General features: G+C 43.0%; 3 protein-coding genes and 1 long non-coding RNA gene across 5 annotated transcripts in view; 1 reads left to right on the forward strand and 3 right to left on the reverse strand.

Annotated features, from left to right (window-relative positions):
- Positions 1-1,804, reverse strand: part of prr12b (proline rich 12b) — a 39,695-nt gene extending 37,891 nt beyond the window's left edge. The window contains exon 1 of one of the 2 annotated variants that reach the window (XM_078268713.1): positions 1,234-1,804. In XM_078268713.1, the coding sequence (XP_078124839.1) occupies positions 1,234-1,316 (83 nt within the window). In that variant the 5' untranslated portion in view covers positions 1,317-1,804. The remainder of the gene's footprint in view (positions 1-1,233) is intronic. The other variant, XM_078268714.1, reaches the window with a different exon arrangement.
- On the forward strand, positions 74-3,493 carry LOC144529572 (uncharacterized). The gene is made up of 2 exons (XR_013503023.1): positions 74-131; positions 2,889-3,493. It is a non-coding gene; the product is annotated as an uncharacterized LOC144529572 (long non-coding RNA).
- prrg2 (proline rich Gla (G-carboxyglutamic acid) 2) lies at positions 1,941-6,797 on the reverse strand. Its single transcript, XM_078268715.1, has 6 exons — positions 6,712-6,797; positions 6,051-6,223; positions 4,575-4,608; positions 4,045-4,177; positions 2,969-3,112; positions 1,941-2,296 (listed from the first exon to the last, which is right to left on the reverse strand). The coding sequence occupies exons 1-6, from the start codon at positions 6,794-6,796 to the stop codon at positions 2,254-2,256; spliced, it is 612 nt and encodes a 203-aa protein (XP_078124841.1). The 5' UTR covers position 6,797; the 3' UTR covers positions 1,941-2,253.
- Positions 6,798-10,351: 3,554 nt separating this feature from the next.
- The window catches only part of rras (RAS related), an 18,858-nt gene continuing 10,809 nt past the window's right edge, over positions 10,352-18,400 (reverse strand). The window contains exons 3-6 of the mRNA XM_078268927.1: positions 18,282-18,384; positions 16,712-16,820; positions 15,778-15,896; positions 10,352-13,222 (exon numbers count right to left, since the gene is read on the reverse strand). Of these exons, the coding sequence (XP_078125053.1) occupies positions 13,135-13,222; positions 15,778-15,896; positions 16,712-16,820; positions 18,282-18,384 (419 nt within the window). The 3' untranslated portion in view covers positions 10,352-13,134. The remainder of the gene's footprint in view (positions 13,223-15,777; positions 15,897-16,711; positions 16,821-18,281; positions 18,385-18,400) is intronic.

An 18,400-nucleotide genomic window follows, 5' to 3' on the forward strand; every position in this document is an offset into this window, starting at 1 on the left:
CACTGAGAGACAGAAAGAAAGTAGGCTACAGTTAGGTTCCACAGATGGAACCCTATTGGTCTGACGGAAGACTGATGTGGTTGTCAAGGCGACCGCTAACGTGGAGGGAGCGAAGCTACAAGAGGAGCTAGGTAACTTTAGCATTACTCTGTAACGCTCTTCATTCCAACACACAAGTTACAACACTGACGTGTCAGGAAGCCCACTTCATCCGTCACTTATTATTATTATAAATACACCACACGGCGACAAGGTTGGAGTTTGTAGCATATATGACAGCGTTTCCTGTCTTTGTGGATAACTAAGGTTAGCCTTGCTAACGTTTTACTGTAACGTAACACGGAGAAGACACTTAGATGGGAATGAGGGAGCTGGCTGCAGCCATAGACATACGTATAGGCATGTGTATATGTAGCTATATACTGTATGTCTGTGGCTGCATGCTGTCACATTAAGGCTACACATGTAGCCTGACTGGCTGACAGCTAACGTTAGCCTACCTGGTGTTTAGGCGTTTCATTCGGTGACAGTCGGGCACGTTTGTCAGTCACGTGACATATTGTAAAGTGGTGTTTACTAATAAGGAGAATGTCACCCTAGATGTTGGAGCGGAAAGTTCCCTCGTAGCTTCAGCCATATTTGACACATTTTATGAATAGATTCATGCATCTGCTTTTACCACATAACTCTTTAGTTTGACCACATTTGATTGAAGGTTTTCATATGAAATGACTCTGTATTTGACACATGATTTCATTTGCACATGTAGTTTTTCTATTGTATGGAAGACAGGGAGGCAGGGCTAATAGCAGCCAACAGCTGACTGTACGTTAGCATCAAGCTGCGGCTGTTCCTGTCATGCATTTCAGTCCAAATGTAGACAAAGCTGCAGCGGAGACAATGCAGTGCTGGAACCTAGATGTGATCTTTCTTTTTTTTTTTTTTTTTAATAAGAAACCGATCGGCTTCCAGCGACCCATCCCCCTCCGATTCTCCCCTCTCCTCTGTCTCAGTTTCACTATGAACCTTCCATCGCATTCCATGCATTTTGGAGACAGTCCCCCCCCCCCCCCACTACCCCCCTCCCCCCACACCTCCAGATGACACTCCGCTGTCTGTACCTGAGCCTGGCTGTTGGCCGTGCAGCAGCAGCAGCATGCAGCAGAGCATTGTTCCGCACACTGATGCGCCCACAGAGCACACGGTGCCCGGGCTCAGGCTAGTCAAGCTTACCTTGCCTTGGCCGATCTGTCGTAACTCCATCCCGTCCCAGCCCCGAGATCTCCGAAGCCTGCAGCGGTATAATTCCTCTCCATGGAAGAAAGGACTGGGTGAAGATGGACAGATAGTGAGGGGGAGGGGAGGGAGGAATGTCTTCCCTCCTCTGTGCTCGCTTCTGTTTATTTCTCCGCTTGACGAGTCTGTAGAATGGGAGGAATGGATGGAGGAGAAGGAGCGATTGGGGGGGGCACGCACAGGCACAGTCTCCTCCCTCCACTCCTCTGCCCATATATCTCCCTGTCTATTGTCTCCTGTGTGGCTGATGGGCCGCAGGACAGATGCTCCGCGTTCTTCAGCAGCTTTAAGAAGCGAAGCTGCTGAAGCTAGTTTCACATTGAAGCTGCTGCTCAGTACAGCACCAGCACAGCTACTTTCACTCTTTTTGTTCACAAGACGCCATTTTTAAGAGGAATGACTGGGCTGGCGTACATCCTCTCTCCTTCCCTCCCTCTCTCGCTCACACACACACACACACACACAGAGTTTGCCATGCACAGCAGCACAGTGTGCAGCTGTATTTCTGCTGCTGTGATACAGTTGCAACATGTGAAGGATGATGAGCTGATTCACTCCTGACTTCAGTGTCTATGGTGACACATGTAGCCGACTTCTCCACTGGCTTGACAAGTTAGGATGCATTATAAGACTGGAGGCATGTGTAATTGTTATGTCATTTATTGTATAAAACATGTCTGTGTTTTCATGAAGAACAAATATTCTCTATGAATGAAATTATCTTTTGCTGCTGCCTTACAAACACAACAGAGTGTGTACAGAGCAACCTGGGAAATGAACTGTAGAGCATCATGTGTGTAGTGGACAGACAATATGCAGATCCTACTGTCAGCGGTGTCCATTCTGAGATTGTGTCATAACTTCACTAATAAATACAGTATATCAAAAACATGCAATATTCCAAAGTTCACTCAAACCATGCTGCCCATCACCCGAATAAAGAGGCCCTGCAGCCTCTCATTGGTTGTCTGCGGGAACAGCAGCTTCTGATGGCGCGACCCTGTGGTCAAAGGGAGGAAAAGTCTTTGTGAGTGTTGCGTTACCCAGCAGCCTGCTCTGTGGAGGTCCAACACTGTGTTGTTTCAAAGCTAGAAAGAGACTTCAGCGTACTGTGAACTACTGAGCTGAAACATAACAAAAGGAGTCTAATCTCAATTACACTGTGATCAAATAGAAAATACTGGATGGGCAATGCAAAGCAAGTACAAAACTAAATTCATTGGTTATGATTTAGTTGTCTATATAGTAAACTAGTGTAATATTTCATCTCATTAGATTGTTATCCTGAATTACCTAGGACCCCACCCTTATCAATATATTTGCTATTCATCGGTTCAAATATATGTATATATTGATTCTGTTTTTAAATGAGCTAGCATCATTCCTGATGCTGAATGAAGGTTGTTTGGATGTATGTTATGTGTGCACCCTGTGTAGATGATGGTGGAGGAATGGAGCGGTAAGCTGTTGAACGTCCAGGTGCTTCTTTGCAATTGAAATGTATTTTGTTGCGTTTGAACCAGGTCTTCCTTTGTTAGAACTGGTTATGAAATGCATTTTTAACATAATGTAGATTTGTTTGTTTTTTCCAGGTCCACCTGTATACTTGTTTTTGCAGATGTTTGGCTGGCCACAGACACTGGCCTGGATCCATGTGCGGTGCATCACTCACCCTGAATAAGGAGGTGGGGGGGCATCGTGCTGCCCGGAGCGGTTCAGAGCCTCGTTGTAGCTGGGTAGGGCGGGGGCGACGATCCCAGCCAGGGGCATGCTCTCTGGGGCTGGACGGCCGTCTGCTGCCATCATCACCGGAGCTCTGCAGCACACAGCAACACACTCAGAACTCAGACAGACGGGGCAAGCAGGGGCGATGGGTGTGCTCAGTAAATCTGATGCTAAATATGTTTGATTCCCTGCTTTTATAGATGGTGTTACAAGCATAAACGTTCACTACATGGAGGTGCTGGAGTCACTCAGAGGACATAAGCTTGATTCCACTGCTATCATCCAGATCAGTGTTGCTACCATAGATATACAACTGTTTTAGTTCTATGGTTGCTACTGGGTTAGACTCAATGTTTCTGAGTCTAGGTTCATTTCATTATGAAATGATCCCTGATAATGTTTGTTGTCTTTTTGCTTACAGTCAGGCGTCCTCTACAGCAAAATGATCGGTTTGCCACACATAGTAAAGAAATTGAATATTGAATGAATGAATTGATGAATGTTTGAATACACATGTTGAATAGGTGCATAGATGATTACACTAGAATACAACACAATAGAAGATTTGTTTTTAAGGATTATTTCTGTGACTCCAGTGGAATCAACAAAGTCTCAAATGTAAAATGATTATCTAAGGGGAAACAAACTGGGACTTTCTTCATATTATAATACATTTTGATGAATTTTCCTCACAAGGAATAACACCAGGTCCTTTTCCTTTGCTGTGAAATGAGTTTTCCTCTGAAGGACATTGAATTGGCTTCTTGTCCACTGACTTGTCACTTGCGTCTACATTAAGATTGAGACCTCAGGGACTCTGAGCCACTTCCCTGTAAATGTGCCATTTGTTTTCCACAGGACCTTCTTCACTGAGTGTTCTGGTTGGAGGGGGTCACTGAAGCCCTTAAATATACCAAATGTCATGCCCAGCAGCGTTAACATGGTGTTGCTGGATGGAAGGCCTGCTTTTATTCCACATCCCTAAGTGTTTCTGTGTAAGTGTGGACATCAGAGTGGACTTACTGGGCTGGCCTGCGTCCACCTTTGTTCTTGGCTTTGTAGCAGTAGACTCCCAGCACAGTGACAATAACACCAGTCACCACGATAGCCAGGACCCCCGCCACCAGGCCGGACACATCCACTCCGCGTATAGACGCTTCAGAGACAAATATCATTAACACCAAACCTTTTGACACACCTTCACACAGCACCTGATTATAAAGTACAGCCAAAGCTAAAGGATTTGAGATATTCCAAATGAGCAAAGACACAAGAAATTGTGTTGGAGCATTCTGCTGACATTAAGGAGCACATTTGTGGATTTGGAGACAAAATCAGGGACTGTACCTTTAACCAAGCAGAAATAGTAAATAAAATATTTGCATACAGAAATTATAATATTATAATGTTAACTATAATAATCAAATAGGCCTATTTATTGTTACACAGGTATTTTCCATGTGAAAAGACTACATTCTGCTGAATGAACCCAATGCCAAGGCCTGTAGACTACAATAATGGATTTTATCAATATTCATCTTTCAAAACATTACCTTGATTGTTGCTATAGGTGCTCCAAAATAATTCCTAAAAATAAAAGCAAAAGAAGATTTAATGGAGTAGCGTTATTAAATTAGAAGAAAGTAAACATTAAGCAGCCCTTTACAGGACCTTTCAGAGCCTTGAAGGTGCAGAGTTGTCCCCCCATCCCGGCCCCTACTCCCCAGACTCGAAGTTCACGGAGGTTGCCAGGTTGAGACCGCAGTATCTAACAATGTTGCTAGACGCTTGTCTCACATAGCCAGACATTACTCCACAGCACAGCCGAGTAGCTAACGTTAGATGCTGGCTATGTTGACAGTCATGAAGCCCGTGCTCACGCGGAGCTCTGTACCCGACTGACAGACGCACTTTCTCAGCTTAAAATTACTGCAACAACCGCTAAAACATCATGACCTCGCCGTCCTCTCTAGCCAACTGACAGACCCACTTTCTCATCTTAAAATGACTCACCGTTGGTCGGCTACGGCTGCTGTACAGGCTACACGGTTGTTTTGCCAAAGTTAAATTGCAGGTTTCCATTATGATGGGAGTCAAACTAGCGGTTTCTGTCATAGGTCTGTCACAGTGTTTGTAAACAGCCGTGGCCCGCTTGCCTGGTCCTCCGTTAACGTTAGCAGTTAGCAGGGTTAGCATGGCGCCGTTAGCCAGGACCAGTCGGGATCTCTTTACTGGCTGTGTCTCAACTCGGGTACTCTAGCTATATAATTCAATGTGAGTACAGGAATGTTGAAATGACATAAAATGCCCGTCTCTTGTAGCCGTGATAAATTAGCCTGAAGCTAATGCTTAGCTACCTGTTCAGGAGGAAATTAGCCAACTCGGCGTCCTTTTGGGCTCTAAGCTGTCTCCATCTTTCAAATACATCTCCAATATTTACCCGGGGTTTGTTACGTCTCTGGTCACGCAACTGTTGCAGAGGTTTTTTTAGGTCGGGTGGAATTTATCTACGTTGATCCTGTTCGTTTGTTTGCTGCTTTCATGGCTGTACTAACGTTTCAGAAATTCCGTCACGGAACGGAAATTTCAAAAGGAGAAAATACTGGCATAAGCATTGTCAGAAAAGACAAAGAAGTATTTCAACTTAGCATGTTTCCTTAATATCTGATGATGCGTTGTGGTCATTTTTGGATTTAATACAGTAAATATATTACATATTGCACCTTTAAGAGTCCTTTATTCAAACGCAAAGCAAAAATGTTTGCGTAATCTTTTGGTAAAAAAATCTGGAAGTTATTGTTTAATAAAATGGATACTACAGGTTTTCTCTACTCAAACTGCAGATGCAACACTGCAGTGATAATAACTAAAGTGATCTCTAATGATTTGTGGTTCCTTTAAACGAGAACAGCTGTCACACATCATTTCTAACTAATGTTCAGGTGATGTCAGCACCGAGTCAGTGTGTTAGGCTTGATTTAAAGGCTGTGTGAATGCAGAGCAGAGACAGAGACTAGCAGCAGCATTACCGTCTTGGCGTCGTCCTCGAACACCTCCCTGGCCTCCTCATAGCTGCACTTCTCCTCCAGACACTCCCTCTCCAGGTTGCCAGGCACCACCAACTCAAAGTCCCAGTGGTTGTAGAGCAGCGAGCGGGACAGGAAGGAGCTGGCTGACTGCTCGTCCACTAACACTGGCTCGCCTGCACACAGACGCCACATAGAGTCGTGAACTACCCCACTACAGGAATACTACTGTATATGTATTAAAGGATTTCCCACTGGTTTGCATTGTTTGGGCTCTGTACTCCAGCTATGCTCAAAAAAGTTCAAACTGAAACGTGAACGGACACATACACTCTTGACACATTATAATTTTGTTCAATATGAAAAAACAAGTGGCTGTAATGTACTGAGACTAATACATGTCTTTTGTGCTATTTTACGTCTGTGTTCAGGTGTTGAACTAACGAGTTCAAACTCAATGTGAACATGTCTGTCATAGATACGTCAGCCAGCCACACATTTATCATCATACTGTATGTCCTGATCAGATCTGGTTAGTGTGAGGCCTGTACTACCAAATGCCAAGATTGAATTATGAGAAGCGAGTCATATAATGGCAGTTTTTCCTGGGGAAGTGCAGTTGGCCTGCCTGAGCTGAGCTGAGCGGAGCAGAGGTGTGTTTTACCCGGAGCTTGTCTGTGGAGGACGGAGCAGTAGGTCAGCTGCAGCAGGGACAGCATGGGAATCCACACAGCTGACACGGCTGCCATCGAAGCAGAAACTACACCGAAAATGACAAAGAAGAGCCTCTGTGGAAAAGAATCCAACACAGCTGGCCAGAGGCCTGAGTATGCAAAGCACGAGCCTCCAACACTCACCTGTTGGATGCAGTTTGCCCGTCTTGTCAAAGCTTTCCAGGAGAAACACCACTTATTCTTTGAGATTCTCAGAAACATGGAGGCCCAAACATTACTCAAACACACTTCCTTATGCTGCGTTTTGTGTTGAAACCGTCAGGCCACTAAGGGTTGTGTTGTTTTCCCAGAGAAACGTCACATCACAAACCTGTTGGGCAGCATACCAGCTGGAGGTAGGATCCTCCCCAAACTATACGTCTGCCTGCCTGTCTCACTGTCTGCTCACTTGTTTAGTCCACCATTTGACAGAGAAACTTGAGTTTATTAGGTCCACATTACTAAAACGTAAGCAGTGTAATACAGCTATTTGTTGAGGTGTTGACTCATTTTGGAGCCTGCGGTTTGTGATGTATAAAAGCATAGAATGATTATGCTATTCAGAGGATTTGTGGTGAATGAAATCTAAATGAAAAAGAAAATGTGAAATGGATATACACAATATGTATGTGATACCATCTTCCTTGCCCATGTAACTAATGTGTTCATGTGTTCAACTTGTAAAGAAATATGTCTGCTGATGCAAAACTTCCCCATGTTCACTGCCTCACAATGCTTTTTAGGGTTGGGTACCGAAACCCAGTTCCACTATGGAACCGGTTCCTACGCAACCGGTAGGAATCTGACCAGATTAGAATGGAAATTTCAGTTCCACTTAATGTGTCGACTGAAATATTTTCCCGTACGAAAAATATCACACTTTCTCTGTAGTCTGCCGTTAGCTAACTACCGTAAATGTAGGCTACTTTTAAAATGCTATGTTTTCCCCTCTGGGCTCACCAAAACGGACGTAAAAGCATATTAACCATTCACTGCACGTGATCGCTAGTAAACATATTACATCTTTGATGTCATTTTTCAGTTTTTCAATAATCGGTTTAGGAATCGGAATCGTTTTAAAAGTACCGGTTCGGCATCGGAATCGTAAAAATCCAAACGATACCCAACCCTAATGCTTTTTAGTACTTTTTAATTGCACATTCATCAGTTAATTGAATTGTACAGTTTGCACCATTCAACCATTTTTTCTTTTTTAGATTTAGTTTATTTTGAAAATGTAAAAAATAAATAAATGTATTTTTCAGTACGCAAACAAATGAAACACAATCTTCAAAATGACAGTAACTGATTCAAATAAGGATTTCCACATTCAGTAGGAAAAAGTTAAAAAATCTTTTTTGGTCCTACCCCCTTTTTCTGTTTTTTTTTATAATTTAGTAAAATAATAAACTATTTAATATATGACCTATTTAGATGCATATGTACATATATACACACACACACACACACACACATATATATATATATATATATATATATATATATATATATATATATATATATATATATATATATATAACTCCTTTGGTTGTGATGCACTGATATTTACCATTTGTTCTTATAAGTTTCTTTTTAAATCCTTTTTTGACAGTTGCCGGGTTTGCTCAGTTGGTAGAGCGGGCGCACATATATAGAGGTTTATTCCTTGACGCAGACGGTCCAGGGTCGAGTCCGACCTGTGATGGTTTCTTGCTCGTCTTCCTCCCCCCCACTTTCATATCTCTGTCCTATCAATTAAAGCCAGAAATGCCCAACAAAAATAAATAATCTTAAATACTTAAGGGATGTTTGCTCTCTCTCTCATTTGGAACAATCCTTGGATACTGTTCGATATCTGTAATTGATTTACTTTGTACATGATTTGTGCAGTTTTTAAGTCAACAAGATCTTTGAATTTTAGTGCTTTTAGTTTGACGAAGAGTGAATTAGTTGGTGCTCTATATGTGGTTTTATTTACAACTCTTTAGAAGGATGAATATAGGTTCAGTGTTTGTTTTGGAGGTTCCCCAGAACATTTTACTCTTAAAGTGCCCATATTATGCTCATTTTCAGGTTCATAATTGTATTTTAAGGTTGTACCAGAATAGGTTTACATGGTTTAATTTTCAAAAAACACCATATTTTTGTTGTACTGCACAGCTCTCTCTCACTGCTGCAGATCCTCTTTTCACCTGGTCTCTGTTTTAGCTACAGAGTGAGACCTCTTTTCTTCTTCTTCTTCTGTACTATCTTTGATTGCACTCGCACATGCAGTAGCTCAGATGTAGATCATGTCAGCTAGCTAGCTCCATAGACAGTAAAAGAAAGGCTGTTTCTCCAACTTCGGTCAGTTACAAGGCAGGATTAGCTGGGAGGCTTCTAAATGAGGGCGCACATGGAAGTAGTTCTTTTGTAGATTATGGTGAACTTGTGTGTGTTGTAGCAGTGCTTTGCTATTGAGAACGAGGAGCATGCTAGCGTTAGCATTAGCATGCTAACGCTACGAGCTAACGGCTGCGGTTAGCCAGCTTGTTTTCGGCCGATTTTGAACAGCTCACCCGGAGACTGAAGGCAGGACACATTCAGAAACCGTATCTCACTCAAAACAGCATGGATGGATTTTTTTCAAAGTTTGTATGCGTGTGGAAGCACCAGAGACACAAAATAACACCCCAAATCCCAGAAAAAGTGTTTTTTTTTCACAATATGGGCACTTTAAATGTTTTAACACTGTCAACAATTTCTAATTCATCAGTTCCTTTTACAAACAGAGTCATTAATATTTACATTCCTGTTTGGCACGTCATTCGTACTACCAGACTTTGCAAGCTCCTCAGCTAAGTCTGGACCAACTCGGACAAAGAAATCATTTCACTCATCTGCAGCTACGGTCATATCCTTAACAGATGTATTGTTTTTAGTCAGAACATGGGTTTTTCACCTTCCAGGTGTTTCTAATATTACTTCTGTTGTCCTTCAGTTATTTACTGTAGTAATCCCTTTTGTTGCTTCTCATGATTCTGCTCACGTGTTTTCTGCTTCTTTTAAAACTCTTTATAGGATACATTTTTCTTCTTACATGCATTTAATGTTCCGTTAGTTAGCCATGGCTTTTCATCAGATTTGTTTTACTTCTTTCTTCACCAGAGGACAGGTTTTTTTTTTCATAAAGTGATATTATCGCAGTCAAAAATGAATCATAGGCTTCATTCACATTTTCTACATAAACTTTGCCCCAATCTTGTTTCATCAGCTCCTACTTGGAATGAATTGATGTTTTCCTGCGTTCTTGAACTAGTCAACAGAGGTGTTAGGGTAACCAAGGCCACCGTGTCAAAGTCTAGTTCTCTTTTGGTTTTTTTATGGTGCTCGTATGGTTAGTTAGTAGTTTAATGACCACAAAGTGAGTGACACACAGCTGAGATCAGAGCAGAGAGGGCATGCTGATGGTTGTTCTATTCTAGCACTCTGCTGTGGAGGTTATAATAATAATAATTATTATTATAAACTCTTTGATTCAGCTGTGGAGGTTTCTGTAAAATACTCCAAACGGACTCAATTTGAAAAGTCATACAAGACACAACACAAAGAAATGTTTGAGTAAATATTTTAATGAATTATAAAAGAGATTGACTTTTTTTTTTTTCAATATAAAACTGATCATGTGAATTTTAGGATGTAAGATAGATATACATATTATTTCTTACTAAAATGAAAAAGTAAAAACAAAACTGCCCAAAGCACTCCAAATGACAGATACGAAAGTGGATATTTGGCTATACTGTGAGAGATCTTTTTCTTGGTGTGCGTAGTCCTGAGTGGATCTTTTCTTTCTTTCTCATATATAAAGCAGTGAGGAAGGTCCTTGAAGATGTGATTTGGACTCATGTCTCCCTACCAATGACAGAATACACGTCCAGGCACGGCTAAACTCTCAACCACAGCAGGCTTGAGTGTGCGCTCTCATAAAGACAACAGGCCGAGTGGGGGGGGGGCTCGGCTTCTGCACAGCTAGGGCTGGGACCGCCATACTGCACAGCTAGGGCTGGGACCGCCATTCTCACAGACATAGCACATGTCTGGAGAGTTAGCCTGCAGTCCAGAGTTCATATATGACCAAACAGAGGCCTGTACCTGTTATTGTGGACACCCTTGGGGTCAGTATTAAATGCTGTGCAGACGGGGGCCGGGCTACCTGTGGCCTCCTGGGAGATTGTAGTGGAGATAATGTGATATGTTGGGCAATACTAGAATATTACACACCTTCCAGATTCAAAGAACACTGAATCCATCCACTGCAAGACTAAAGAACCTTAAGTCAAGGCCCACTTATTAGCTTTTTTCAGAACTTTCAACCTCATAACACTTTCCTTTGGTGAATAAAGCTTGCTCAGTTGTCATCATGTGACCTTAGTAAGAAAGTTCAGTCCCATGATAACAAGTGATGGTACAGTAAACAGAAGACCAGGACCCCCTGGTCCCCCAGGCTGGACTGTCAGCCCAAACCACTGAACACATTAACAGGTCATTACCGTACTTTTCAAACTCGACTTTGTTTTCCCATGCAGTGGTCTAATTTTCTAATACAAATATTTTAAACTAGTCCAGTATTGAGTGAGAACGCTGTAACTGGCAGCTGTGAACCGGGCTGCGATGTAACCCTTTAGGACAAATGTTCAGTGTCAGTTAGCGTCCACTAAAAGTTCTGGTTTTGCCGCTGACAGACTCAGATTATTATTCTACGTTTCTGATAACATTATGGAAAGGATCCCTACAGAGATAGACCTTTTTGTTAAACAGTAAGATCCTTTTTGTTTAACATGAAACGGTCCCGAAATCACCATCACCGAACCCACCAGACTCCAACAATCACCACTCTGGTTTGGTTGAAATAAACCCTTAATTCACCCATTTACATGTGGAAATATGCTGACTCTATACACGCTAAAAGTCCTGATTATTTACATGGAGTCTGGTGGGTTCGGTGATGGTGATTTCGGGGCTGTTTCAGGTTAAACAAAATGGATCTTACTCTTTAACAAAAAGGTCTATCTCTGTAGGGATCCTTTCCATGATGTTGTCAGACACTTTAATAATAATCTGAGCCTGTCAGTTGGAGAAAAAAAAACTGAACTTTTAGTGGACGCTAACTGAACATTTGTCCTGTAGGGTTACATTGCAGCTTGTTTTGCTGTTGCCGACCGCAGCGGTCTCGCTTGATACTGGACCAGCTTTCATTCGACTGTTCACATCAGTCACTTAAGACATAGGAAAATAGGGTCCAGGTTGAAAAAACGAACAAAGTTTCCCTTTAAGATCTCTGCTGGAACACCCTAAAGACAGGAACTATGGTGAGAAGAGAGGAGTGGTGCATTACATCATCATGACATCACACGTGACAGCTGAGAGCAACACTGCATCAGTGACAAGAGACTGAATGAAGATCAGCAACACAACACCAGCACACTCAGGTCACGTGATGACGACTGAACCATCTTCCAGTATCCGACGAAGACCATGAGATGCTGCTGAAAGCACTAGAGGAAGAGGAAGTGAACGAGGCTTATTTTGTACGGCTCAAGACGTAAAACCCACAAAAAAAAAGACAGTACCAGAATGCAGTCCACCTATCACCTAAACAAAGAGCATCCACAGAGAAAGATGTCGCCCACTGCACTGCCAGGCCCCAGTTCTCTATCCTGGACTCTTCCTCATCCAGCTGGTGTAAACGTCCTGTCCAGAAAGAGTCTGATCTGATAATGTTAAAGTCTGACCAGGCGCTCGGTATGGCACTGAGAGTGGGACGATGGGGGAGGCAACAAAAGACAAAAGGCCCCTAACGGTGCTGAGCTGAGCTAAAAGACAAAGTCTTGGAAATAATAGTTTGTGTGATTTCCCTAACACGATCTAACAGTCAGCGATGATGTCACTGCTGACATCATCTGTTCCTGGCCGCCTTTCTATCAGCAGTGTGCTTCGTTTCTACGCACACCTGATGCTGTGAGGATATATCTCTTGTTTGTGAACACTAGCTATGTACGGTAGTGTCATCATCACTCACTGTCAGCAGAACCACAACAACTCACTTCCTGTTTCTCTGCAGTGACTCACACCTCGCCCATAAGATCCTCGCATCAAAGAACACTGCTTCTTAAAAAAGTGCAAATGAAACCATTTGAAAAGAAAATGATGCATTGTAGCACGCACGCACGCACACACACACACACACGCACACACGCACACACGCACGCACACACACACACACACACACACACACACACACACACACACACACACACACACACACACACACACACACTCCTTTTTGGACAAGCTGAAGAGGGACGAGGCTTTGGTTTCCGTGGTAACAGCGCTCAGAGGAGGACACAGGGACAGCCGCCGCGCTTCTGTTTCCCTGAGTGATGACTTTGAGGAGGAGGACTCTCTATCTCCTGGAATCGTCTGTGGATGAAGAAGAGCAGAGAGATTCTAAAGTGTTGCCCCTGGTTACAGAGTCACTTGATTGACAGTTGATATCCCAGATATTGATTCATGCAGGTCTGATTAAAGATGATTCTTGGCAGTGAGATAGCAATGTACTTTCCGCTGCAGGGCTGTAACAAACTGCGGTGTGTTTCCATTGTTCAGGGGACTCCCATTAGCATTAGCATTAGCCCTCTCGTTGCTTTGAAAGGAGCAGCGGTGCGGTGCAGTGGGGGGGCAACTCAGAGGGCTCCAGGAAAACAACAGCCGGCCAAAGAGATGAACCAGGCTTAACTTAGTATTAGTTTGACATATTCCTTTTTAACATGAACAATGTATTTCTACTGTTTAACTCACTATCATAGTTGCCGCTGTGATAACTTTCCAGTTGTTGTGTCCTTTCTGCAGGGCTTTAAAGGAGAACTCCGGTCGATTTCAACCCGTAGCTCTATCGTTTGTAAGTTTGGCGTGCTGTCAGTAGCGAGAAAAACTAAACACTAGTCGATTGCCGAACTCATACAATCCAATGTTCCAAAACCTATTTTTTCCCCCAAAAACGATTTGCCGTGGTCATTTCCATAGTAATGACTGTAGCAACAAGCTGTAACCTGACGCCACACCACAGCTCAGCCTGCAGAGTGGCCGGCTGGAGTTCAAAAGTTCAACAGCTATCGCGCATACGCATAAGGTAACCATAGCAACGGTGGAGCTTGTTGGCGAAAGCAGAGAGAAGTTCACAGAGCTGACAGACGGAGCTTGGAGTTAGATCAGGAGGAATATGAGAAAATGGTTAGAGTTTGTGTTTTATGAGCATGTTCTAGACCTAGGAAAAGAGTACTGAACTATTTTTTCTTTGTACACTTCAGACAATGTTGCGGCATGATTATGTATAAAACCACACACACTGCACTGTACATACTTTACATTGATCGTGTCTAGATTGTGATATTGTAATTTCCTTTTTGTTGTTGTTGAAGTAAAGACATAAAAGCACTGAACAGAACTGTACACTTTACTTATTCTTACAATTTACTTATTCAACTTTACTTTACTTTAATATACATATTCTTACTTTTTTAGAACTGTGCAATTGCACATCGGATTGGGATGAACTATCCATCTGAGCCGATATTCTACACTGACACAATCTCGTTATTATCCCAAAACTCTGTGTTCGTCTCTCTCTCAGCTCAGCTGACAGTCTGAGTAAAAAAAAAAAAAGACAGTCTGTGAGTCTTCACCGTGGTTACCTTATGCATGCGCGATAGCTGAACTCCAGCCGGCCACTCTGCAGGCTGAGCTGTGGTGTGGCGTCAGGTTACAGCTTGTTGCTACAGTCATTACTATGGAAATAACCACGGCAAATCGTTTTCGGGGGAAAAATAGGTTTTGGAACATTGGATTGTATGAGTTCAGCAATCAACTAGTGTGGACTTCACCAGAAACCAGGAAACAAACAGAGGTATGGATTAACACAACTTTCATGCCTTTCTGTCACAGCTACTACAGTCAGATTCACTGTGTTCCCTCGGTAGGAATCACTGCACATGGGTAGGCACTTGTAATGACATTTCAAACATGTTTAGAGGCTAAAAACAAGTTTAAAACTTGCCCTGTTTAAGCCTGTTGGCTGCAAAATCAGCAGGAGGATAACCCGGTGTAGGCAGCACCGATTGGTTTCGCTTTTCTTGCTACTGACAGCACTCCTAATTTACAAATGATAGAGCTACGGGTTGAAATCGACCGGAATTCTCCTTTAAATTGATACCCGCCAACCCCCCAAATGCTGGTAAAAGTTAAAAGGTCCAATATGTAATATATTTACTGTAATAAATCCAAAAATGACCCCAATGCGTCATCAGATATTAAGGAAACATGCTAAGTTGAAATACTATCTTGTCTGACAACAATGCTAATGCCAGTATTTTCTCCTTTTGAAACGTCCGTTCCGTGACAGAATGTCTGTTTGTGTTTTGGCCTGTGTGTTGTTATCAACTGCCCAGTTTGACAGCCAGGCCGGGTTGCCAGATATACCTGTAAAAACGTAAACCCAGCGCGCTGCAGCTGTGAGGTTAGTACAGCCATGAAAGCAGCAAACAAACAAACAGGATCAACGGAAATAGATTCTACCCGACCTAAAATAAAAAGACATGTTGCTAACAGTTGCGTGACCAGAGACGTAACAAACCCCGGGTAAATATTGGAGATGTATTTGAAAGATGGAGACAGCTTAGAGCCCAAAAGGACGCCGAGTTGGCTAATTTCCTCCTGAGGAGGCGTTAAAGGCGTTTTCAACTGCAATAGAATGGTGTCACGTAACGTGATGACGTCATCACGAGCGTACAACTTGATGACGTCATCACTTGATGACAGGAACGACAGAAGTCTTCGCTTTCTGCTGCAGAAAGAATGAACGCTCTAGCGGTCCTGGCTTTTATTATAGATCCATTTAAACAGGCGGATGGAAACAACCATCTCTAAGGGTTAAACGCATGACCTGTTACCCCAACTTGTAAAATAAACAAGGACTTCACCTGATGATTTTCACCAGCTCATAGAAGGCTTCATCCACGTTGTAGCGATTCTTGGCCGAGGCCTCCATGTAGTGGATCCGGTGCTCTCTGGTGAACGCCTGAGCTTCCTCCCTGGAGATCTGCAGACGGAGCAAACAATCACCAGCCCAGCCTTTTCATCCTGCTACACTCCCCATCCACTTCAGTCATGAGCCTGTACATTACTGTACTGGGAGGAGATTAGCCCAGATGAGCGATTAAAGCTAAAGGCGACTATCTGAAAACTAACATTTTTAGCTGACAGCGGTCAGCTAAAATAAGACTTCCCCCCCCCTGTCATCCCTCTCATTCAGGTGAACAGATGATAACCCTCTTGCTTCCTCTGCCATCACCAGCTGCCCTAATTACTGTAAGTGACCCAAACAATGTGTTTGACAATAACAGACTATACCTGTCCCTTACAAAAGCTCTTACCACAAATACTGGAGGATGGCTGTCTGCTTCCCTCTGCAAAAACAAAACCGCTAAATAAAGCAAAAAGCATCTGGGTACTGTTTGCTTCCATGCTTTTTTTTTTTACTGTTTCATTTAGAAAATCCATTATTAGTTCAGTAATGTATAATGTATTTACATCTTTTCGTTTTATTCATTTGTTACTGGGCTTCCAGGTCAAAGCTGTGTTTGAACTCTGCCATCAAGTGGTTTGCTGCTCCTCCTTTAGTGTAAATGAGGTGGCCTCATCCAGCCAATCATATTAGTTTGTCTAATAGCTGAGGTCACTTTAAACCCATGAACCCAAAGTTTCATAAATTCCCTGACTGATTGAAACCTCCCAACTGTTATTGACAACTGATGAAATTTCCTTGACTTTCTGGAGTACATCTGTCTGCACTACACTCTATTCCAGGAACAAGGAACAATGGGGAAGCTAATGGAGCCCATGAAGATCACTAACCACTCTTTGCTGTTCCAGGTCGGCCTTGTTTCCAACCAGCACCATGGGGAAGTCGTCTCGGTCCTTCACTCTCAGGATCTGAGTGTGGAACTTCTGGACCTCGTGGTAGCTGTCAGGGGACATGCGCAAAACAATGAGCCACTAGGGTATCAACAAACCAGTAATTTGGATTCACAGAAACATGTGATGGACACAATAATGACAGTCCAATCAGCTCCACTCATCTCTTTGAACACAGCAGTTTGACGTTCCTCTTCCAAAGGCAGATGATGATGATGATCAGTGCAAATGGGCAGCAGCTAGAGTAAATACTAATGCAATCAAATGTGGTTCCTATATCCTTCACTTAATAGTGTCTGGGTATGTTACACGTGCACATAGTTTGTTTTAGTAGTTATGCATTCAGGCAGACAGGCATCATACTGTAGAGAGAGAGAGTGTGTGTGTGTGTGTGTGTGTGTGTGTGACGTGCAGTAAAGTAGTTTGTGGTTTTGTTGGAATGGAATGCATGCAACTGTACAGGTATCCGTGATCTAACAACAGCTGGACACTGAGTGCTGATAGCTCACTGCATTTCCTGTTTAGCAGGCAGACAGACTGTCACTACGTCAAAACGGGCTCTGGTTTATTGGCATTTCTTTAAACCAATCACAAGGACGGAGCGACGGTGCCGCTGCTCCGATGTAGTAAACTACTATTGCCATGTTGCTGTAGCTTAAGCTAGCTACATTTATTTGGGGGCTAATTTTTTGCTTAGTGTAGTGAAGCTTTGTTTAATGTAGATTAACTGGTAGCTTAGCTCTCTAACTTTACTAAACTAAACTGGGCATTTTAACTTTGGGCTCTATGGGGATTGACTCCCTTCTGGAGCCAACCTCAAGTGGCCACGCGATGAACTGTTTCTGGCACTTCCATGTTGGCTTCGTTGTTCAGAAGCTTGGGTTGTCTCTTGGTTTACACTAGCCTGGATCAACGACAGTACATTTACAGGAATATGTGCCTCACATCTGGCAGATCCGGATGTCCCTCCCCTGAAAATGTCTAGTTTAGAAGAGAATGTGGATGGTGCAACAAGACAGGCCTGCTTGGTTCTTTCGGGGAATGATTGTAAAGATTTACAAAGAATATGTTTGGGAGCGATTGTTGGGATTGCTGAGGACGAAGTACACACGGAGATACACTGGTAAGAGCCAATGAGATTTTACCATGTATCAGCTAATTTAAATAGCTCACGTTACGGTATTGTGTCAACAGTTAACTTCATTTAATATTGTATGTGGCGTTTTCTTTTATGTTCCGTTCCTTCCTGAGACTAGTCTGCACAGCCACCGTCGCTGCGTCTGGAGCTTAGCGCCGCCCAAGACCATTATGATTGGTTTAAAGAAATGCAAACGACCCAGAGCGTTTTTTGCCTCCTATCCCAGAATGTATCTGTGGTGTAGCCAGACCTTACTCCACAGCGCTGTGGAGATAGAGCTGGACATGTGAGACTAGTGTTACATTGACAAACTATTACACACGTACGCATGCACGCACATACACACACACACACACACACACTTTCCATTACCTGCCCAGGTCGTTGAGTGCGAACACCAATAAGAAGCCTTCTCCTGAGCGCATGTACTGCTCCCTCATCGCCCCGAACTCCTCCTGACCTGCTGTATCCAAAACTGACAAACACACACA

This window comes from Sander vitreus, chromosome 15 (genome assembly GCF_031162955.1).
Source record: "Sander vitreus isolate 19-12246 chromosome 15, sanVit1, whole genome shotgun sequence".
Taxonomy (NCBI): Eukaryota; Metazoa; Chordata; class Actinopteri; order Perciformes; family Percidae; genus Sander; species Sander vitreus.